Here is a 24,809-nt window from a genome sequence, read left to right on the forward strand (position 1 = left end):
TCACAACCATTTCCTATGTTCTGTTCATCTGGTAAACATTTACTGAAGCAAAACTTTCTTGCCCAGTTGCAATGAATGTCCTGTGGAAGGAAGACTCAGAGAAAGAAACCTAGACATACCTGACTTTGGGATGTCTGACAGCCTAATGAATCCCTAGCTGACATTTCTGAGTTGTAGAGCAAGTGAGCTCAGAACTACCAAACAAGAGCTTTTTCCAAGGACAAAAGTAAGGATGGTCTTCATGAGTTGATTTGAACCTACTTCCACTTACCTGCATTGGTGGAAGGAACTGTTTTTTAACTCAGAAGTTTCAGTGAACATGTATATATATTTTTTTTTCATATTAAAATAACAACTATCTTCTCCAACCTGGATTTGAGAAGTGTCAGTTAACACCTAGTCTCTCACACATCCTACTTCCCAAGCTCAGACAAGGTGTTGCTTAGACAAAGTAACACAGAGTGGTTTGCAAATGCCTGTTAAACACCGAGTAATGTGGGAGGTCTACAGATAAAAGCATCTTGCAGTTTGCAGCATATTGTGATAGAATGACTCAGGGGAAAGGAAACAAAACAGGGATGTTTCTTTCTTCCAGCTCCCTCACACCCCTGCAGTCAAGTCCACAGTGACTCTGGGTCAGCACTGGCAGAATTCCCCAGCTCATGATTGGAAGTGGGGGAACAGCCCAGGACCCAGCAAGGGTCCCAACAAGGGTCCCACTCTGGCAGTGCCTGAACATCAGCCATTCAGACCTAAAACTGAGGTGTGGGGAAAACCTTCCCTGCCACACTGTTTCTGATCAATGGACAGACATTTCAATGTCTGCTCATTCTGCCTTTACTTAAAAAGCCTCTTAGTGTTACAAACTTCATTATCTTACCCTAACAATCCCAAGATGGCATATCTACTACTATTTGTAGCTAAAATGATTAATTCTGATACCTTGAGAAGTCATGCTCGTTTCGGTTATTTGCCTATTAAAACTGAAAGAGACATTGCTATCTTGGCCCTCAGAAACATGACATTTAATAATAAAATATCAAATCTTCAAATATGACAAAAAGTCAAATTTACAAGAAAATTGCTTTTAAAAATTGTTCTAGCTGAAATGCATCACTCTGATCCTGGGCCATTTAATCCATCTTGAAATTGCATTGGGAGATGACAAGCAAAAATTCAAAAAATAGCAAATTAAAGCTGACAATTTGATTAAACTTATTATCTCTCATGAGGCATTTCACTTACAATGAGCTAAAGGTTTCTGGGAGAAAAAAGGGCTTGTCTGCTTTTTGTTTGTTTGTTTGTTTGTTTTTATTGAATTTAATTAAAATCCCTGGCTGGCACTTTGCTTTATGCCTCTAAAGCTTTATAAGAGATACAAGAAAACCTCTTTTTATCTCATGTTTTTTTCATATTTCCTTGTTATTTCCTCTTTGTTTATGACAACACTTTTTTCTTACTATTATAGGTAACGAGAGCCTAGAAGAAAACTATGTGCAGGACAGTAAAATGGGATTTGTCATCAATGCTATATATGCTATGGCTCATGGGCTACAAAATATGCATCATTCCCTTTGCCCTGGACATGTCGGGCTGTGTGATGCTATGAAGCCAATTGATGGCAGGAAGCTCTTGGATTTCCTCCTCAAATCCTCATTCATCGGTGTTTCTGGAGAAGAAGTTTGGTTTGATGAAAAGGGAGATGCCCCTGGAAGGTAAAGGGACATTCACCTCACTTAATTAAACCAGCTGTTGGGAAGTGGGAGTGTTGCCAGGTTTGATGATGGAGATGGAGTTCTTTGGCTGTTTGCTGAAGCATGCAGCATGCACACTCTGAGACATAAATAGAGTTATCTGGATTACTTTTACCAATAGGCAGGAATAACACTGGTAGCACAATATATTGATAGCTACATCACGTACTGGCACAAGAAGTACAGTACAGCCTCTAAAATTTCTAGTGTTTCAGGTGAGGACAAAACTTGTGTCTCACAGACTTTTGGTGTCTGTGGTTCCACTGGGGCTCAGCACTGGGGTATTTATATGTGTAAAGCCTAATAAGAGTGATTGGAACTTAATGAAGCATTTGCTTGCTAAGGTTTTCAAGGTAGGGCTGTAGACCACATCCTTTTCCAACTGGAGCTCTGCTGTTCCAAGTTCCCCTGGGGCAGAGCATTGCATCCTTGCCAGAGACTATTTAGTTCTGCTTGCTGATCTCCTGTGTGCTTTCCTTAACTTGTTTCACTCCAAATAAGATTATCCATCCCAGAGTTTAAAGATAGGTCAGAGTAGAGCAGGACAAACATTTTCTTTCCAGAAGATTTCACTCATTTGGGGTCTGATAAATTACACCTGTGGTAGCTGTTTGCCCCTCCCTAGCAGACACAGTATGTGCCAGAGCAATGGGAGAGACAGCTCATATAGGATTTATCTAATAAAAATTTTTTCCTCTTCCTTTAGTTCTGGAGTCTCTCTCCAGCTATTTTAAGTGTGACACCTCCTGGGTGGAGTTTTTTTGTATTTTTGGTTTGTTTGTTTGGTTTGGTTTGGTTTTTGGTTTTTGGCTTTTTTGGGAGGGCAATGGTTGGTTGGGTTTTTTTTTGTTTGTTTCTGTTTGTTTGGCTGGGTTTTTTGTTTTTTGCTTTTTTTTTTTTTTTAAATACATTTAATTCAGCTCCTGGACTGCACAATCCTTTATTAGCTGAAATCTACTCAGGGGTGACTTAATTGAAGATAGTTTCCCTACTGAGTTATTAAAGTGTTATAAAAGACTCTCTCACTCCATCTTTGGGCTTCTTGCATAAATGCATCTGAGTGTCAACACTGCACAGAGGGCTCTGCAACAGACAAGTTTGCATATGGCTCTTCAAAGAGTATTTGTAACATACAGAGGGCCTTAAGGCAACTCTTATCTGGATTACTCTCTGTTTCTAGCTTTTATTAGGAAAACTGACCAAATTTTTCACCATTTGCTGTTTGCATTGCTTGTTATATTTAAACAGCATATACATTTAACTAGTAATAAAAACAGGGTCAGTTTGGTTTCCTTGTTGAGCACTGTATGCTTCAGATTTTTTTAGTCAAAGATAGAGATGAGCTTGGTGAGACTATGAAAGTAGAGACAAAAAATCCCCCTGCAGTCAAAAATGTATGTACTGACACAAATGCAGAAATCAAATCTTTGCATATATCATTTAGATAATACAGAGTAATTGCTGCTTAGTGTAGCTTTAAGTTTATTACACATTATTTGTCTCCATAAAAGCATTACTTCAGCTTTGAATATGTTGCATTTTCTGCCTGTTAGTTATTTGTTTTGATGTTTAGGCATCATTTTAGCCCAACTCTTATCTATTGCCTGGTCACCTGAGAGTGTTTCTGCAATTCTCATCAGTACCAAGCATAGAATTAGAATGAACAGTTCCTGAGTTCAAAATAGAGGAGAGTTTATATCAGGATATTTCTCTGAGTAGGTCAAGATGATAAAATTTATTCCATCCATCATTTTGATCTATAGCAAGGCTCATTTATCTTGATCCCTTGGCCTATTTAGAATTTTATGGGTTATTTTAGGTAGGTTTTTTTAATTGCTCCTCAGTTATATTTTTGCTGCTGGAGGGAACAAGTTTGGGCAAGAAAGTTCAATTAACCTTTTTGAATTCTTGCATCAGGCTGTAATCCTTGTATCAATCTGTGGTATTTATGATACAGGGAATATCATATCAGAGAACAGTGATGTGTATATGAAATGTGATCTGTACAATTCGTCAGATCTTTGTATATGAGCAGTAATTTATGCTCATGAGGAACTGCATTTAGCTCCAGCTTAGCCCTAGTGTTATCACAGCTCCACATGGAAAAGCTCTTTATGGATGATAGTCCATAGCACTGTATCAATACCCAAAAGAGCTTTTGGACCTCAGCAAAAAGAAAAGATAAACAACACATACAACACCTAAATACAGCAGAGAGATTTGAAATTTCTTGTTTTTTTAATTTTCTATGCCAGTGCAAAAATGTCACACAAATATAAATAAAAAAAGTATTTTTTACAACCTTCCTCATGCTTTATTTTCAAAATCTATGAGGTTCTTTGAGTAATTGAAAAGCTTGTAGTTACAATCATAATGGGCAGAGCAGGTAGAGATCCCTATAGTTATGTTTGCCTGGCACTCACATAATTTCCTGATTTAACCTCCTACAGCTTCATCAAGCCATAAGCATTTGTTTAGATAATAAGACTTCTTCTCTCACAGGCTCAATGCATAGTTTCAAGCTTTTATCAAAATGAAATTAGAAAATATGAAGCACTTATTCAAAGGTTTATTTCTTCTGTGCAGAATCTTTTGTTTGAAGAGTCTTTATACAGAAATGTGAAGCAGAGCTTTATCAGGGGCACGAGTGTCAGTCATTTCACTGACTGCACTGCCTCTGGGAAAAACAACATGGACATAGCTCTGGACAATCAGCATCTGTAGGCGCTCAATATATTCATTATACCCAATGTATGTCATTAGTAACAAATATGGAGCAATGTGCATCAAATACAGGTTTGGTTTGGAGTTTGGTTCTGTGAGTGGTTGTTCAGGTTAGTTACATCCCAGAATTGTTCACCAACGCCCTTCCCATTCTGTCTTCCAGGATAGAAAACCTTACTGCCATTCAGGTACTGTGGAGAAAGGTAGCACCACTTATTGCAGACTAATCAGAGTAAGAGTGTGCCTGTGGCCTGCTGGCTCATTGTCTGGCTCACCTCACAAGTAACTTGTTAATATGACACCACCTATTGGGTCACATAATTTCCCAATGTACTGGAGAGCTTGCCCTTATGTTAAAAGAAAGGTTAATTTTCTCAGGTGCAGAATGTTTCCTTGGCTTCTGTAATGCTGCCATATGTCTGCGAAATTTATCTGCCTCCATGGCCCTCAGTCTCCTAGACCTTCTCAAGGCTCTCCAGACCCACTTCTGTTAGGATAATAATTTTTAGCTTGGATGTAGCCCAAAACTGTTAAAGCTGTACATGTGTAAGTGCGGGGAGGTATTTCAGCACTGAGCTCATCCTTACTCAAAGCAGAAATTTTTCATCAAGGAAAATAAGAAAAGGACAAAGTACTTTGGCATGTCTCCCTATACCAAGTATATTTGTTAGACCACATCTCTACACTTAAAATTCAAGCTGCATATCAAAGCTGCAAACATTGTACTATAACTTGCCATATACAAATAAAGTCTGCATACTTTATTTTTTGACAGATAACTGAAAGAAAAGGGAACAGTATTATAAGAACTATTAGAATTGCTTTCAACCTAAAATTGTATCACTGAAATTGTCAGCTCTTGATTGATATTGTATTAATGCCACTCTGCGCCTTGCAATATATTTTTGTAAAAATGAAAACAATCTGTGCAGGCCCAAAAATTCCATTAAGGGAATGTGAGGAAAACGTCTTGTAAGGATTAATCTTTTATTCTCTTTATTGAATTCATTTTCCAGCCCAGAGCATCTGGTTTTGTATCAACCTAACACAAGGTCAGACTAAAATCCAAGTAGATTCTTCTTGATAGGAAGAGACACATAAATTCCTGCTCATTTTTACTCCTGTCTGTTGTGTCTACGTAATAAAAGTTTCTGAGTCTTATTGCTTCTTGCAATCCTGGTTATTCAAAACCATGAAAACAGCATTCTTTTTTTATTAAATGTTCTTCCTTTGCTAGAGTTGGGATATGAGAAGGAATTTTTTCCTACTGAATTTGAAATTTACATGACTTCTAAGCAGCTCATCAATTACTATTCGTTTGCCAACCAATGGAGTTGCCATCTGCTTGGTTGCTCAGTGGAAAGTTTCTCTTTTCCCATGTGATTCAGTGGCACTGACAAGGTCTGGGCGGGCATATTTGCAAAACAGAGTTCTAAATACAGCTGTAAATGTACACTTTTTTAAATCATCTTTAACTACAGAGATCCCAAGACTCAGTTACAAAAACCAGACCTCCTGAGAGGAACTCTATCATCTCTTTCCTTGGCAAAATGCAGAGAGTTGAAATTTTGCATGTTTGAACCTCAAGAAGGGAAAAGAAAGAAATTATTCTGTCATTCTCTTTGCCCGCAGCCAAACATCCCAGTTTTATTTAGGGTTCATACTTTGTTTACCTTTCCTTCCTAATGCCCATACAGATTAGAAACAGTTATTATAAACAAAAGAGTTTTTTTCCCCAGAGACTGAGAAGATCCAGTAGAAAAAACCCAAGGTATTAACTCCCAGTCTTGTAAAATAGAAGATGCTTTGTGATTTTCAGCTTCAGAGTTGATTTCTGATTGCAGCCCTCTTCCTCCTGTCCTTTTTTCAACAATGTCCTCCTCTTCTCAACTTAAGAGCTGTGTCTGTAGGTCCAGCCTCTTTGCTGCTCCTTCCTCTCTGTACACTCTCCAATTTTCTTGCTCATTTCCTATGAACACAGTCACCATGTTTAATCATGTCTTTGCTCAACTCACATTCTGTGGGTTAAAGGACAACCAGAATAATCAGCAGTGTCTTGGTTTAGGCCCAGCCAGTACCAAGTGGGGCTCTGATTCGTCACCCCCCTCTCCCACTGCAGGACAGGGAGGAGCAAATCCACCCAAAAGCTTGTTAATTGAAACAAGCACAGGGAGGTTTGCATTCTCCGATTATGCTAACAGGCAAACCCCAGACAGATTCAAATTGGGAAGGAAAAAAACCCCTAATTTAATCTTCAAGGAGAAAGAGAAAACATAACCAGATCTTAATACCTTTCCCGCCATACCCCTCCTTCTTCCCCGTCCGGGATCCCTTCACTGCCGCCTCCTCCTCAGGGCACAGAGGGATGGGGAGTGGGGGTCAGTTCCCCACACGGTGTTTCTGCCGCTCCTTCCTCCTCAGGGGGAGGACTCCTCACAGCCTTCCCCTGCTCCAACATGGGGTCCCTCTCATGGCAGAGAGTCCTTCAGGAACCCCTGGGACACGATTCCCTCCCACAGGTGCAGTCCCTCGGGAACTGCTCCAGCCTGGGCTGCACACAGAGTCACGGCTGCTGTGGGAGCAGTCACCTCCTCTGACACGGGGTTCTCCATAGCTGCAGATCCACATCTGCCTCTCTCCTTGATCCTGCACAGGCTGCAGCTTCACACCTGCCCACCCGTGACACTTCAGGGGCTACAAATCTACATTTGCCCCACCGTGGTCCTTCAGGGGCTGCTCCACCGCGCTCCTCTGTGGGCTGCAGGGCCATAGCTGCCATCTCACCATGGGCTGTGGGAAAATCTCTGCTCGAGCACCTTTGGCACTGACTTTGATATCTTGGCTCTGGCATAAGTTGCTATCACCTTCTCCTCTCCTCTGCAGGTCTTTTTTATATTTTTGCAGTTCCATTTTCCCTTTCTTGAATAAGTTACTCGCAGAGGCACATCCATTTTCCCATATCTGGTCAGCCTTCACCAGAGGTGAGGCCAGAATCGGAACCAGGGGAGCTTCCAGCAGCCTCTCACAGGAGCCACCCCTGTGGCCCTCCCACTGCACCTTATCAAGACAAGAAGTAAGGGGTGTGTAGACATCAGACTGAACACACAGAAGGTAGTGATGGAGGCAGGGAAGCTGTATACTGAAGGAGTAGTTTTTATCTCCTTTACATTAGCCCTGGGAAGTTCTCTCCTGCTTGCCTAAGGCAGAGAAGTAAATTTTGTGCCTAAGCTGCTAACTTTTCCTGACAGTCTCACAGGGCTGGGGAATATGAATTATTGAACTAGTGCTTGCAGTTAACTTATGGCATACCAGTTCAGCTAGTTTGAGTGTTTCTACTGATTACTTTAGAACTCCCAGCAAGGGCTGTACTGCAAACAACCTTTATGCAGACAACAAGCAAATGCTAAAGACATCTAGAAAAATGGCAGAAAAACACACCATGCAGATAGTTCCTACATGTGCATCTTTAACACAGCTTGCTGTCTTTGACATTCAGCTCTTTCTGGACACGCTTTTTACCCACAGTTTACCATAAGCACAGCAAACAATCTGCAATTACGTGACAACCAGGGCTGTCAGTTCCCATGGTACTGCTGCAAACCTGACAGTATCTGGTGTTTACATGAAGCTGTAAGGGTTTTTAAGGGATGCTATGAATATTTAAGAAAGCAGAAGGAGAAGGGCAAGTTGAATTTTATCCTTCATGTTACAGCAGTAGTGATTTGCTTTCTTTTTTCCCTTTCAGGTACGACATCATGAACCTGCAGTACATAGAGCCCAACCACTACGACTATGTCCTCATTGGGACCTGGCATGAGGGTGTGCTCAATATTGATGATTACAGGATTCAGATGAACAAGAGTGGAATGGTCCGATCAGTGTGCAGTGAGCCTTGCTTGAAGGGCCAGATTAAGGTGTGCCTCAGACACCTACTCTCTGCTATAGAAATTTCAATAACCAATGTTTTTCCCTAAACCCAAGAAAGTATTTTTCAAGCCAAGGGACAGGACTTCCTTTTCCTTAAGAAAAAAATATATATAAAGACTCCTAAATTAACATTTTATTCTTACAATATACAGGCCTATGATTTCTAAAACTGCCCTTTGTAGTGATGCAGAATCATCTGGTATGATAGGATTTGAATTTCATCTTATGCAAGGAAGAGAAAGATTTTCACTTAGTCATTGCTTACAACATTCAGTGGCTGTGATTGACTCAGGGGCTGATCCTGAAAGTAATGTCACCCATGGGAATCCAGTATTTTGTTCCAGCAGTAACACCTGCCAGGAAAAAAAATGAAAGAGAGAAAAAAAAAAAAAAAAGCTATTTATATCTCATATCCACAACAGAGAAGGTATGATAATTTAATACAAATTAAATGAGTCCGGGTTTAACAAAGAGTAACACTTGTATCAAACTACAAATAATTTGCCACCTGGCATGTCTAGATGACATAAAGACATGTTCCACTGCTACCAGAATGGTATGCCTGCATTAGGCATAAAATTACAAGAAGCCCATTCAGGAAAATCACCTTAGAGCAGACCTTCCTTTCTGATTTCATTTAATAAGCTCATTGGCAGCTTTTTGATTCTATATTGCTACTGTAAGCAATAAGTTATTGATGATTTGGCAAAGGTGTAGTGACATACACCAACAGTCTTGGAGGGGAAGAAATATTGGCATTTACTAACCTCTAAAATATTTTTCCCTGGTTTTGAGATTATGCAGTTTATTTATGTGTGTGTATGTAAACAGCACACATATAAAATGCCAGTTTCAACTCCCATTGAAGTCTATTGGACTCTCTCCACAGACTGCAGGGGAAAAAAGCCCACAAAGACAGCATTCAATAAAACAAACATTTTTCTGTCTCACTACTGCACTTAGCTCTGCATATAGATGGATAGGAAGATCCTGGAAAAAAGGCTGCATTCCTTCTTTTGGGTAAACAGAATCAGAGTCTTTGTTGGAGACCCATCAGTTGGAGATATCCCTAAGCTTCCTTTCAGCCTCAACATAATGAAACTAAGAGACAGGATGAGAAAACCAGTTTGTCAACACCAGATCATTATACTTAGCAGTCTTCACAGCAGAGAAAGATAAAACTTTCAGGGACATTTGTCTCCAAAGGAGTTGTTACAAAGCATGCACTTGGTGACCACATACTGATTTATTTTCTACTAGGACCCACTGCATCCTTTTAACAGTATATCTTTTAATTTGCTCTAATTTTTATTTCTGTTTACACTAGTGTAATGACAGAATTACAGAGAGATTTACATATAAACTGTAATTTATGTGTTTGTACACATGCTTGTAAATATCTATCTACACACAAGTATATTCATGAATCACTCTGTTCTAACCTTTGACTGTTGTTTACTGCTTTTTGCAGTGCAATAGATACTAAACATGGGCTGAGTTGCTTGTCCTGACCTGAACCATCTCTCCAATTAAGCCTCTTCTCAAGGCTGATTGAAAATGTAACACTCCCCATGCATCTATAACAAAGGGAAAATTGTTTGATAGGTTTTTTTTTTTTTCTTTAAACTCGAAAACCCACCTCCCTGAAACAAAACAGAATTGTCCATAGATATTATCCTTGGACTCCTAAGCACAAATTTTAATATGCAGGGGTGGATACAGAATCAGGATTCATGTTTTCTAGTTGTTAGAAACGTTCCATACACTAGAATCCTGTCATGTCTTAACCAGAGAAAATGGTATCTGTTTGCTGAGGGACCTTCTGTGTTGTCTTATAGATGATCACAGCTAAGGATGTATTTTGCATTACAGGTGATCAGGAAAGGAGAAGTGAGTTGCTGCTGGATTTGCACTGCTTGCAAGGAGAATGAATTTGTTCAGGATGAATTCACATGTAAAGCCTGTGAGCTTGGCTGGTGGCCAAATCCTGACTTGACAGGTAGGGACACATCCCTCCAAATACATTGCCATTTCACAGGGCACAAGAAGAATGCCCTGTGGTGGCAAGTAACGTGGCAACATGTGGAGGTAGTAAAGCTACATGTGTAAACACATATCCCAAAGCAGTTTAGGAGGAGTGAAAAGTGATACTTTTTGGCCCAGTTCAACAGCAAAGTAAACTAGCAAAGTTTTTACCAAGGAGTGACACTGTCTGTTCCTACCCTTCAGTCAGCATAATCACTGATAAATTTGTTAAGACTAACTAAGTAAAACAGCAGCATTTGCTGCAGCTTTAGAAGTAATTATCACAGGAGCTCTATGCATCCTTGTCAGATTGACTTGGTACTCTTACTGTTCATTCTATCATGCAATTAGTGATACTTTATCTGGGATTTCAGGCCATTGAGTAACTGACTACCAGACTTTTTTTTGGCAAAAAAATCATTCTCACTGCACCCACCAGCAAGTGGAATGTCAACAAAATCCTAAAAAAGGCTGGCAGAAGAATAGGAAACAGCTAGAATGGATCTCCTCCCTGCTTATGCTTTGGATGAGTAGTGTGCTATGTCATCTTTCTGTTATTTTGCACTTACCAAGGTGAACCTACACACCTGCTTTGAGCTCTGAAGCAACCATTTCCCCAATAAATTAGATTTAAAACACTGAGAAGAACCACTTTGACCTTGGGGTTTGCTTTGGATTGCTATAAATGGCTACTGACATCTCTGCCCCATGCCACACCTGCAACTCTTGGCTGCCAGTATTCAGCAGGGCATCATTTTTAGTCAGAGAAACAATCTGACTACCTAGAGGAAGATCAGATATGCACCCTATCACATATTTGTCCTTCAATGTGACTGTCTGGCACCTAGATATTGCTACAGCATTTAACACATAGACAAAGTACTCAGACCTTTGCTTTTCTGTGGAGAATAATCTATAGTCATGTCCTAGATGTGTGTCTCTCTGTCTATATCCCAAACCTCTTACACCAAACCTGCTTCACTCTCTCTGATGTGCAACTGAGCCTACTTCAAACAGATTTGTAAGGATTCAGAAATCTCAGTGATTGTTTAGTTCCTTCAAGGTTCGTGGGTGGTAGGGTAAATGGTAAGCTAAATGGATGGTAGGAAAAAGACTTCTTAAAAAATCCCATCTGTAAGTACCCCATTTGTAGAAAACCATCTTGTATTATTAGACACAAGAAAACCCACAGCTCCCTTCATAGGTGTCCTGATCACTGGAAAAAGTGAATATTCAATTCTCACCTCCTAGGACACCATGGTCTGCTAATTTTAAAGAAGATATTAATAAAAAAACAGGTTATGTTAGTCTTGGAGGGTTGCCAAATTGTTTGTGTCTACTAATCAGAGAAGAAAACTTGGACTTCTTTTAATCAATAAGGCAGAACAGGAACATAGCAAGAGATCAATGTGCACTTGAGCGAATATGGTTTAGTGCTACCCACTGCCCAAAATAGCTCAAAAGGGGACATGTCAAAATGACAGGTACTGCTGAAAGGAATTGAGGAAAGCATCACTGCTGGAAAAAATCTCAGGGGCATGTTGCAATCTATTAACTTTTAATGAAATCAGTAGATGACCTGCTGATTTGTGTTTCTTCTCAGCAAGGAGACACAACTGCTGCTGTTCTAAAATCACAGCAGCATCCACCAAATGACAGCATAGCCATCGACTGATTTCCTAGAGAACATCAAAATGGCAGTCTGCTCCTGCTTCTTTATTCTGTCTTGTTGAGGAAAAAACTTCCTACAAAGGAAAAAACCCCTACAATTCATTTGCTTGAATTGCAACACAAAGTAAGAACATTGTGAAGAGCGCCTAGTGCCATCCTAGTCTTTAGAAAAGGAAGATTTAGCTGTATAAACTTTGGCTCTAGAACTTTGTGGGAGTCACCATTGGTAACATTTGATTTGGAATTATTTTTTCTTTCCAGGGTTTCTGTCATCAAATGTGGTTTCATATCTTGCTTTTTTTTGTGTGTGTTGTATTCATAGTCTGCCAGTCACCAGCATCTAGACGTAGAGTTTAACATCTCACATTTCAGATAGTTTTTATCTTTGCCTTAAATCTTAAATGCTAAACATGTATGTGGGATTAGTCCAGTTTTCCATCACAGATGCAGGCTCCAAAATCCTTAGTCCCTTTAAGAAACATGAGGCACATACTAATTCATTCCCTAAGATGTGATTTTCAAGGTGCTCATTGTCTCCCATTGGAATCAGTCTCTGTTACTAAGTAATCCTGTCCTGACTTTTTAATTTTATTTTTAAATGTACAATTTTTTATTTAGATTTATTCTCCTAAGTATGTCTTCAGTGAAATGTAGTCAGCAGGCACAAAGGACCGATAAAAACCTGGCCTGATAAGTAGTCACTAAACCCAGTATATTAAGGCCTTGCGGCAAGAAGAGAATCTTTTATAGTATCAGAATCTAATAAAAGAGGAGTGAATGTCAAGCTAGTAAATCCAATTTATATAAATCATCTTAAATAAGCAATAAAACATGATAGGACAGGAAGTTTTATACGGCTATCATCATAAAAGTTTGAGGCCATCAGTTACCTGGGATGTGTTAATGACCTCAGAAAATATACTTCATTGCCTTATTGGCCTTTCAGTATGAATATAACTCTTTTAAAAAAATAATTTCAAATACATTAACCTTCTGCTCTAGGAAACAATTCATGGTTAAAGTGAAGGGAAAGCTACCAAAAAGTTTTTTGCTAAAACTTTTTAAAGTGTGAAGCTTTTGCCACTAATTCCCTGATGGTTTGAAGTTTGGGTTAGTTATTGTGGGTTTGGGGGAAGATTTTTGTGTTGTTGTTTTTGGTTTTGTTTTGTTTTATGCCTGTAACTACATCATTTCCTTAGTGTCCTCCCACACTCTCAACAAGGCTCCATTGCTCACTTTCTCATACCTGGGATATGATTCACCTTTACAGGTCCTGAAAACCAACAACTGCTGCTGTTACAAGCAGTACAGGCAGCCTTTGGGAATGTTTGTAGCATGGGTGGCTCTGGGGGCTTGCCCCCCAACAGGAATTATGCTGAATAAATGGAACATTTTCTAAGACCTTACACAGGATAAGCTTAAAGCAATCTATAGACTTAACTGCCATACTGAATCAGGGTTAAGGCTCTGAAAATATCATTTAAGATGGACTATTAGGAGCATGGCTTGATGCTGCTAAACTTAAACCTCACATTGTAACTCTTCCAGCAACCACAGACTGGTTTCTTGTTTAAGAATGTTTTAATCAATGAGAAGGAGTTTCTGACTTTTATTAAATCAAAGAAGGAGCCAGCTTCCACTCAGGGTTGCTGCAGCTGATAGCTAGAGCAATTTCTAATAAAAACCTCTTCCTTCATATTTCACCATAAAAATAACAGTTGGAAGAACGAGTTTCCTCACCTATCTGATTCTTGAACAGACCCTTTTGAGCAACCAGAATTCCTTTTCTTTATAAAATAAGATCTCCAGTTGTCCGTACTATCATTTCTATTGTTTTTGTTGTTACAGGTACCTGTAACATCATTACCTGTAGTTAAGTCAGCCCAGTACTTTTAGAGACAAGAAGTGTAGAATTATAAGACATCCTTTCAGTTTATATGACATTGTCAGACTTTAAAAGTTCAAGCAGAAATTTTCCATGTCAGGACTTTGCCTCAGGCAGATTTTTTTTTTTTTAATTTCAACAAAACCAATTTTTCTTCTTCTGCTTCTCAAAATGAGGTTAAGTAAAACTGCTCAGCACTGATCCATACCTTACTTCTCCTTTATTTGGAAGGAAGAACTTTACATTTTGGTAGAGGTATTAATTGGTAATTATGTGTCACCCTGTGGAAGATGCATATCAGTTGAGCGAAACTATGGGTTTCAGAAGGTTTTAGTTTGTCAGCAGGTATTTCAAGAAAAATTAGGAAGAAAATTCCAAATCTCATTTCCCTTTGTAGCATCCTGAGCAAATATTTGGGACACCCAAAACTGAGGACTGTTTCTGAAAACACTTTCTGCAAATTTTTCCATACTGCAGTTCACTTCTTTGTAAAATGGTTTTAATAATCCATGGCACGTAGGCACATGTTAGTGCCTATATTTTATTTGGTGCCATGAAAGCGTTCCTTCTTCAAGCAGATACCTTTCTAACACTCTTTTTCTTTTCTGTACACTGCAGGCTGTGAACCCATCCCTGTAAAGTACCTCCAGTGGAGCAATATAGAGTCTATTGTGGCTGTGGTCTTTTCCTGCCTGGGGATCCTGGTCACCATGTTTGTCACCCTTATCTTTGTGCTCTACAGGGACACCCCTGTTGTTAAATCCTCCAGCCGGGAGCTCTGCTACATTATCCTTGCTGGCATCTTTCTGGGTTACGTCTGCCCTTTCACTCTTATAGCTAAACCCACCACGACATCCTGCTACCTCCAGCGCCTTCTGGTGGGCCTCTCCTCTGCCATGTGTTATTCTGCCCTCGTGACCAAAACCAACCGCATCGCACGCATCCTGGCAGGCAGCAAAAAGAAGATCTGCACCCGCAAGCCGCGCTTCATGAGCGCCTGGGCCCAAGTGGTCATTGCCTCCATCCTGATCAGCGTGCAGCTGACGCTGGTGGTCACGCTGATCATCCTGGAACCCCCGATGCCCATCCTCTCCTACCCCAGCATTAAGGAAGTTTACCTGATCTGCAACACCAGCAACCTGGGCGTCGTGGCCCCCGTGGGCTACAATGGACTCCTCATCATGAGCTGCACGTACTATGCCTTCAAGACTCGCAACGTGCCCGCCAATTTCAACGAGGCCAAGTACATTGCATTCACCATGTACACCACTTGTATCATCTGGCTGGCCTTTGTGCCTATCTATTTCGGGAGCAACTACAAGATTATCACCACCTGTTTTGCAGTGAGCCTCAGCGTGACAGTGGCGCTGGGGTGCATGTTCACTCCCAAGATGTACATCATCATAGCCAAGCCTGAGAGGAACGTCCGCAGTGCCTTCACCACCTCAGACGTGGTGCGTATGCATGTCGGGGATGGCAAGGCACCTTGCAAGTCCAACACTTTCCTCAACATATTCCGGAGAAAGAAGCCGGGGGCCGGAAATCCGAAGTAAGTGACTGATCGCAGGTAGACATCTATCTGTATGTGTTCCTCTCTTTGCGTCTCTTGGTTGACCATAGTTTGCTGAATAGTAAGGTATGTAATGTTTTTGCATTTCACAAGCAGCAGAAAAGATGGAAATATTCCTTCAGATCTAAGTGTCAGATGGATATTGACATGATGCGGCTAATTTTATCTCCTGCTCTGAAGGCAGCCCTAAACACGACTCCCTGTACCTCTGGGGCAGGTCAGGCAGTGGCGGAGTAACCAATCTCCATTTTCAGCTTCTCCCATATCTCTGTGAATGGGATAGGGATCTTGCACCTCTGTGTGCAGATGCTCTGCATTATATTCAAACCGAGGTGCTATTGTAGCCTTTTGGGAAAGGGGACCAGAAATCTTTGTCTGAGTGGTTGTAAATCACATATACTTGTCTAAGGCTGCTGGGATGTGTGTGTGAAAGCTGGGGACTGAACATTAGTTTTCAAGATAGTGTTTTGTGACAGTCATAATTGTGATCCAAAAGCACCCTTCATACTATCTCTATGCTCTATTTTATATTCAGAATTATAAGTAATACTCCTAATCATCATTAGTTTAAGCCTGTCCATGTTCTCAACCTCAGGGTTGGTGTGAAAGCTGCAGAAGTCAACTGGTAGTGAAAATGAAATTGCATGCAGATCTATTGAACCTGTTATTTTCCTTGCTAATAATTAAAAGCAACCCAACTGCAGAAGTAGGTGAGAGAACGGTTACTTCAAACATCATCTCCCCATAAGCAGCTGCTTGAACATTTACATTCTTTATTATCTTACTGTATTTTAATCTTTAAAGAAGCACCATAGGTCTAGACATGAGTTTAGATTATTTTTGTCCCAGTTTAAAAAAAATTATCAGCACAATAAAGAACCAGTGAAGTATACATTTCTAAGCTTCCTGATAGGATTAAAAGTCAGTTAATTTCTCTTTTGGATCTGTAGGTTTCTCTGAGTCACTTGAGTTGGTTTCAATCTGTTTGCATAAGAATACTTTTTGTATGCTCTGGAGATGGAAGGGGTAAGGATGAAAGTAATACTTTAGAAAACCCATGCTGTGATCAATTTTACCTTCATTCTACTTCAGTAATTTTTATTTTGTTGTCAGGCAGGGGGTTGGAAGATAAGGAAATGGAGACATAAGTAACCCAAACAACCAGCTCAATGTGCCACGGAGGCCACAATAAAGCTGCCAGCTCCCGAACTAGACAGAAAGGGAGGTGGGAGCACCAGACAGCCCTGGTAGTCCCTCCTGCAGAGAAATGGCCAAAAATCTCTGTAGCTCAAGAGCTTGAATACCATGCAAATAGAAAGATTTCTATTTTCTAGAGCCTGCTGCCTTGCTCTGCCTCCGTGGAAGTTGGATGGGGTCTTACATGCCCATAAGAATCTGATGTGGTGTCTGCAGTGTAGGCTATGCCTAACACTGCTTGTATCTTTAACATTATGTCTGAAAAAAACAACAAAAAAAACCCAACCAAACAAAAAAAGGACTATTGAGTATTCTAAATCATGAGAAACTTAGTATCTAATTCTTTGTTGTGCTTACTGGTCTTCTGCTTTAACCAAAACACTTTAAAAGACCTAAATACAATATATTTAGAATACAGTGCATCGTATGAGAATATATTTAATCCTGTTCAAAAATGAAGCATTCCTCTCAGCACTGTCATCTTAAAAACACAACAGGTGTTAACTGAGTTTTTTTTAAATTTGTTTTCTGTGTAATTTTAGTAAGAGTTTCTTAACCTCTCCATGAAGCCTGTGTGAGCGACATGAAGCAAAAAAGCCTGTAGGGTTTTAAGGTGCTCTTCTATACCAAAAGATTGAAACCTGGTTGATGTGCTTTTTTTGTCTGAGGTCGAACTTCCTATCTTTTACACAGCAAGATCTCAACCTCTGACCTAAACCTCTTGTGTAGTTTCTGCTATGTTCTTCACCTAAACCAGCACAGATGTGGTGGCATGTGAGGCTTGCTGATGGAAAAGGAGAGCACACCTTTCTGCACATGAACACGAAGAACTGAAAGCAGGGTAGTATACAAACAGGCAGCTTTGGAAATAAAGTCACAAGACAGAATAAAAAGTCATTTTAGAGCTTTGGAGGGTATTTTATCTCCTACCAGAGTCTATTGAAATGATTTTGAGGACATTGAGCTGACACAGGTAAATAAATATGAGTCACTGAGGAAACTGGAGGAAAAAACAGAATTTGCTCTGAGTGTTTGAAGCACCTAGATCACTCAAACATTTAGTCAGGTCCTCCCTGAAGCAGGACTTGAAGCTACTGGAGCATACTTAATGCCTACAAGAATGGCCACCACATTAGTTTTCATAGATCTTTTCATTTCCTATCAAGATCTGGGATTTGCCAGACTTTCAGTAATTCAGATTCCTGAGTATATTGTTCTGCTTCTTGATTCTGTAGTTGTCCCTTTCTATGGACACATTTTTCTACCTGTAAGTGGCCAGCAGTGCTTCGCTCAAAAAATTTCTTTTCCAGCTGTCTCACAACAACTTTCCATCCATTTTCTTGTTCTCTCTTCACCCTCTTCCTAGCATGCTTTACTTTTTCAACTTACCAATTTTCATCTCTCTCTTCCTGTCTTGTGTCACTGCTAATGCGGTGAATTCCGATTTATAAAGGTAGCATCCCTTTAAATTAAATTGGTGGGCAGATATAGAGTTAAACTGGGTTAGTTTAAAAAGTGGAAACTAGTTTACACTTACAAGGGCAAGTCAAAATTATAAAAACCTTGATAAAGCACTCACATGCACTATGGTGCTGTTAGCTTAACTAGTATAGCTAACAGGCTAGAGCAAGCTAGCTCACACTTCCCAAAGTAGAGCATAAAGATAAACCTGGGAAATCTGTTAGTACATGATCTATTAGTTAGTTCAAAACCTTCAGCTACATCTGGTGCTGACATGGAGGTCATAAAATCCTCTTGAAAAACATCTGTCCCAGCTGCATTACCCACAGAGCTTCACTGAAAGAGGTTGTTTCATAACACTGGTCTTCACCTAAGACCAGTGCTTTAACTCATCTGTTGCACTCTAAAGATGCAATGTGTAGCCATGAGGATTTGAGCTCTGTCTTGCTTGGTTGAATTTAACCATAAGCAATGATAGCCAGCACTGTTTTAAAGAGAGCTGATTGGAAACTTCCCAGTGGAATATTTTCCATCACAAAATTCTGGACTCTCAAAATGTTTCATAGAATTGTATTTGATGGAAGGGATCTTCCCTGGGCCATAGGGTCTTTCTTTTATTCCCATGGAGGGTTGAAGGCATTAGGAAACTGTGAGGGAATCTTCCCCCAACATCCTCGTTAAGGCACTCACTTATGTTAAAAGCATCTTCTTCACCTCCCATGTGAACACCCTATAACTGGACTATGTCCTGTCCCAGGGCAAATCTTCTCCCTTCTCTGTGTTCTTGACCAGAAGTAGTGTGTCTTGGAAGAAACAAAAAAGTCCTGATAAAAACCCTAAAGAAATGCTTTGTATTATTCTGTGAGAGAACCTGAATCTGGGTCTGAGATATCCTTGGCATGTGTCTTCAGTACTGAGCTACTGTCAGTTGTCAAATGAATATTGTCAAATGAATATTTAAATATTTGTAAAAATTAAACAGCTCCATCAGGAGAGATTGAGAGAGAGTGATATCTGCTGCTTTTATTCAAGCTTTGTGGGGACATTCCTTGTTAAGAGTTTGCTGCTTGATGAGGCTATGAGATCTTGGCTGTTACAGAATGATGACATAGCAGTATTTTTAGGAGAGGCTTTTTAATTTTTTCTTTTTTCCCCATTTATGAGATTGTACTTTTGGATATGGATCTTGCTGTGATCATTAGCTATGTTTTTGACCACTAATATTACATTGGTCTATTAAGGTCAATCATCTTGAAGAGCAGCACTCTTATACAGTGCCTGTAGGGTTGTTTCCCTGAGGAAGGAAGCAATGCTCCATTCTGTACTACGGTCAGAAAAAATAACCAGTAACATTGAAGCTGCTGATCTTGAGGTCTTGATGTTCTCCAGACCCTGCTTCAAATGGACCTTACTCAGTGTGCAGAAGGCTGGAGCCAGGTCTGCAGCCTACAGGTCTCTTGTGTTGCTCTTCTATAGCCCACACATGGTTTTCATACAGCTTGAATCACACAGTGAGGATAAGCTCTTCTGTCATGCTTCTTGCAGGCTTCAGTGGCACAAGAAGCAGCAGCAATGCAGAGGAGACCCACAGGGGATAAGTTTGTTGTGTATCATTGCATAATTATCTCCAGGTTTGGTAGTGATGCACTAGCTGCTGCCTCAGTCTTCACGTACAAATGATTTAAAATTTATGTTTGAGACCCCAGGTTTGGACATGTGCATTTTGAGTCAGGCTGTCTAAGGATTTACTTGTCAACATAAGCTGTGCAGCAAAATTTGAGTTGACAGAAAGGCCAAATAGCAAGTCACTGAATGGCCAGGACTCATCATTAATGTGTAAACCACCTACTTCTCTCCTTCTCATTTTAATATATTTGCATTCAATTATTTCTCCTCCAGCTGTCTGCCCTTAGAAATTAATTACTGTTTTTAAATATTTCCAAGTACATAGCTTTTGTTTACCTTTTAGCTTGTTTTAGCAGTCTCTACCTCTAGGCTGCTCTCACAGGCAACCACTCCAAGCAGTGTCCAGGAAGCCAGCTGTGCCAAGGAACTCTCAAAATGGCTTTACATTACTCTAATATAAAGGGTTGGGCAACCCAACATCCCCTAGTATGTTCTTCCTGCTTACTTTACAGGAGCCTGCTCCTGTTCTTCATCCTCTCTCCCTGTGTACTGGGTCCTTACATTCAACATTTTAGCTGGGAATCAGGTTTTTCAGTTATCTCTAGTAGCATATGTCTGTTCCCTTAACAAAGCTTAAGAAACCATCTGCTTTTTTGTCTTGCCATGATGTCAGGTATTCTTAAATTCCTCTTTCTTTTTAAACTGCTTTTGAGTTGCCGTTTCATCCTGAGGAAGCTGTGCTGATATGCCATGTTTCTCTGGGATTCATTTCACTTGGCAACTTCTCTGTCCAAAAAGGTTTTTGGGCTCCTCAGCTCCTTCATTTTCAAAGCTTCCCACAGACCTCCAGTGAGGGGAATCTTAGCAGAAGTACATCCAGAAGGCAGGACATTTTGTTTCACTGCTTTTTGGTGGTGGTGGGAGGAGGGAAATTCATAGTGCCGCTTCCAGCTCCATAGTGGAGCTTCCAGAACCAGAGTAAATGTTCAGCATGTTCAGTTGCAGTCACACAAATGCAGATCTTTTACAGCCTCTAACTTGATCCAACTTGGGTGCCTTATCATATGAATTTATGCTCAGGAGTATTCCCTTTTCTCACTCTGACTTTACTATTCTAATATGCTATCCCTAAGTAGGGGATTATAGAGGCAAACAGGGAGGGGAAGGAAGAGTGACCAGAAGTCATGAAAACACTTCTAATATAAGTAAAAACAATGGGGTTTGCCCTGACCTTTGCAGGCTAAAATGCATGAAATCAAACAAAACCAATCTTAATCTGGCCCAGCTGCACAGGGAAGATTTCACTCTGTCTGTCTGAAATGCATCAAAAGATACAAAATAATCAGATTTAGTAGAAAGCATAAGGAGGATTAATAATAACTGGTCAGCATTGTACCTTCTCCTACACAAGAGAATATATTGTTACATCCCTGCGCTTCAGGACATGAGCCTAATCTGGGAAGCCTATAATTTAAGTACTAACTTTGGTCCTAAATTGTATCACCTAACCTGCAGCATGTAAGAATTATCTTCAAATGCTTGTTGTAGTGATTATTGTCTGGTGTAGTTTTATCTTCTTACAGCATTGCCAAACCAGTAGAGAGACAATTGCTGAATCTAATAGGAAATGGTAGGCTTGCTTGCTTTGCAATTTAGAAAATGGACGCAGTGGGTAAATTTTTCATGTCCTGTAGTAGCGTTGCATACACAATAAGACAGCATTTTATTTTTACCATTGCAGACGTTATAAAATACCAAATTCCAAGGCACTTTCAAGAAGGTCTTTAAAGCTGCTGGGCCTGCACAGCCATCCCACTGAGGCTTATCCAAGGGGGAAGGCATATTATGGAAGAGAATTTTGACACAGCTGAAACATTTTTAGCTACCACAAGTGGTAAATAACACAAAGATTCAACTTAAAGAAAAAAAAATACAGTGGGAAAATGTATACAGGACAGGTTAGATTGTTTATTTAAATGATTTATTTGACATTATATGTCAGATCTCTCCAGTAACCTAGCAGTAAAATGCTGATGTCTGGGACCTCTTTTCTATGCTAACTCTGTAGAGCAGTGGAACCGTGGGGTGCAGGGCGGCTGCATGGCTCCTGGCTCCCCATCCGGGCATGGTGCTCCACAACCACAGGGCACTTGGTTTGCCCTTGCATCTCTCCCAAGACATATCAGTGAGGAATCTGCTTCCATTGCAGTGTGAATGCAGCCATGGCAGCTCTGACATGGCCCCTGGGTGCCACAGCTGTCACAGAGAAGACGGGTGGCATCTGGATCTAGCCGAACACATCTCTCTGTCATGGCCTCCCTGGCTTTTGCTTAGCTTCTGTATGGAGCATCATCCTTTACCTTTTTCTGAAGTTGCAGTGCATTTTTGGGAGAGTATCTTGTACCTTCACAGGCATAGTTGAAGGTTTTAGTGACAAACATTTCCCTCTCAGCAGCTGGTATATTTGCTGGCTTTGCTGGGCTTAAACCATTAATGATTTTGTGGACACTTAGCACTGTGACAGCTCTTACTCAGTTCTCTCATGTATGTGTTGTGAATTTCAACTAAAAAAATTCAACAAACTCAGTCCAGCTGTTCAGTCCTTGTCAGGATGTTGATTTAAGTGAATATTTAAAACTCCCAGAAGACAGTTACATGTTTCCAAAGGGACTCTTACAACTGATGTTAAAGAATGGGAAAGAAACACAAATAAGAGTCTGAAACTTAACAACCCAAGAGCAATCTCTTCTAGCCTTGCTACTGTCTTGTCCATTAAGTTTGAGCCGTGTAACTATAGCTAGTATTTTCATTTTAGCCTTCACTTTGCATTTGCTTTAATAGATATGCTGTAGTTCTGTCCCATGCATCTGAAAAAAACCCAGAATACATGACAAATAACTCTGTGATGTCCCTTCTACACTTACTTTCTAGTGATGCCACAAATACGTATATCAAATTATATACTAAATTGTTTATCTGGATATTCATGTGCAATGTAACCACTCTGGAGACAGAAAATTCACTTTTTGCACCTAATGAGGAATAAAGGGCAAGGCAGCATAAACCTTGCAAGTGCTCCTTTAAAATTATCCTAATTAAACAGAGTCCCAGGACAGGCATAACAAACCACAAGTTACTCTAAAGGCAAGCTCAAGAGAAGGAGCAGGGACAGATGTACAATATTATTGGGATGATTATCATTAAGTAAAAACCAAGAGATCTGGTAGTTTAGCTTCATTCCTCTGGGTTTCCTTTTGTGACCAAAAGGAGAGTGGCCAAGACTACATTTAAGAAATATAAACAAGAAAAGCAATGAGGTTCTGTCTGACAGTAAAAGCAGCAGGGATAAACACCCCTACAAAACTCAGATCATATTTATTTTACAGGGCACCTGGGCTCCCATCCAGACTTCTGCTTCTTTGTCACCAGAGCTCCATTTTATGCTTCCTTTAGATGCAGGGTCTGTTGTGTAAGGTTTTATTCAATTTCCTCCCTTTCTCAAAAAAGAATTGCCCCAGTCCAGGGCAATTTCTCCTCTTTCTTTTCCTGGGTATTTACATCTCTGTTCTCCTAGGGACTTTGACAGGATGTGAATCCAAGAAATGATCTCTCTGAGTGCAGCTTGGTTCTTCCCAAATGACACCCAGAGAACTTCACTTTACAGCTACTTCCCTTGTTTTGCTGCTCTAAAGATGATGAATCACAAAAAGTTGTTGTACTTACAGGCACTGCTGTAGCACCAGGCAGCTGTGTATAATGAATCTTGATACTTAAACATAATGATGCATAGATACACAACTAAATCAGAGGGGATGTAGTTACAGTTATGTACCACAATATCTGCTTCCTGGCTGAAGGGAAGCAAAGGCAGCACTTCAGAAATCCTGGAGAAAGCCGGGATCTTTCTTGGTCTAAAACACAGGAATAAGGACACCACTTGTAATTTAATTTCTTGCTTGACTGGATCACTTATTACATTTCCTTGTATTTCTATATCTGTATATATTATTGATTACATTTTTATTCTGAAACATAGTCATAGCTATCCTGCTAGGATGCTACAAAAATACACCAGCTCAACAGTGAGCAATACAAACAATTGTATTCACATGTAGGTATAAGTAAATTATGTTAAGCTGCTTAGCACCAAAATCACATTGTTTTGGTCAGAATCATCCCTATGAGAAAAGTAAGGAAGAAATCTCCTTTTAAGAGTGTCAGGCAGATAAATAGATGTTGAAGTCTGCACCCAGATAAACACCTGAAATTTTTGATATTTTCCTATATTAAATATAGAAGTCAGACTCTACCTCTCAAAAGCACAAAGAAAATAAAACCCCACTGAGCCATGTTTTGGGTGGTGTTGGTGTAAAATACCATTTTAAAATACATAACAGCCTTTCATTTATTGAATTCAGCATCTTAAAATGGAAATGGAGTAAAGAACTAAAACACAAGTCTACTGAAGGTATTTTAAGATTTTTAAAGTCAAGAATGTATTTTACCTTCTTCCAATTCTCAAAGAATGTGATGTTTCATCCCTGTACCTCAGCTATTCACCTCCCCTCAGCAGAAGAAAACAGAGCTGTGACATTTCACAAATACACAATTCATGTACAAATACTTGCTAGAATAACAGGGAGGATATTCTGCAAGTGTTCATTCTGCAGGGATCACTGAGACACCTTGTGATTTCATACATTTTTGAGCTAATTTTAGAGGTGAACAAAAACTTGGGTACTGAAGGATGTCATGTGGATCTCTGTCATTATTTATATATAAGGATAAGGCTATAAAACAACACAAGCACTATATATACAGTAAACACAGGGGGTTGGGTTTTCTTTAAATTAAGATGTATTCAGAAAAATATTCTTTATTCATCCTAGCAATTCACTGCAAACTTACTAATGTGAAACGCAGTACTGCTAATTTATTTAATCCTTTAATACTTGGGGACATACAAGAG

General features: G+C 39.9%; 1 protein-coding gene across 6 annotated transcripts in view; it reads left to right on the top strand.

The window, feature by feature from the left end:
* Positions 1-24,809, top strand: part of GRM1 (glutamate metabotropic receptor 1) — a 179,025-nt gene that overhangs the window by 133,315 nt on the left and 20,901 nt on the right. For all 6 annotated transcript variants that reach the window (XM_071740514.1, XM_071740511.1, XM_071740515.1 and 3 more), the window contains exons 5-8: positions 1,469-1,715; positions 8,224-8,392; positions 10,278-10,404; positions 14,605-15,535. In XM_071740514.1, the coding sequence (XP_071596615.1) occupies positions 1,469-1,715; positions 8,224-8,392; positions 10,278-10,404; positions 14,605-15,535 (1,474 nt within the window). The remainder of the gene's footprint in view (positions 1-1,468; positions 1,716-8,223; positions 8,393-10,277; positions 10,405-14,604; positions 15,536-24,809) is intronic.

The sequence above is a fragment of the Heliangelus exortis genome, chromosome 3 (assembly GCF_036169615.1).
Source record: "Heliangelus exortis chromosome 3, bHelExo1.hap1, whole genome shotgun sequence".
In the NCBI taxonomy this organism is placed as follows: domain Eukaryota; kingdom Metazoa; phylum Chordata; class Aves; order Apodiformes; family Trochilidae; genus Heliangelus; species Heliangelus exortis.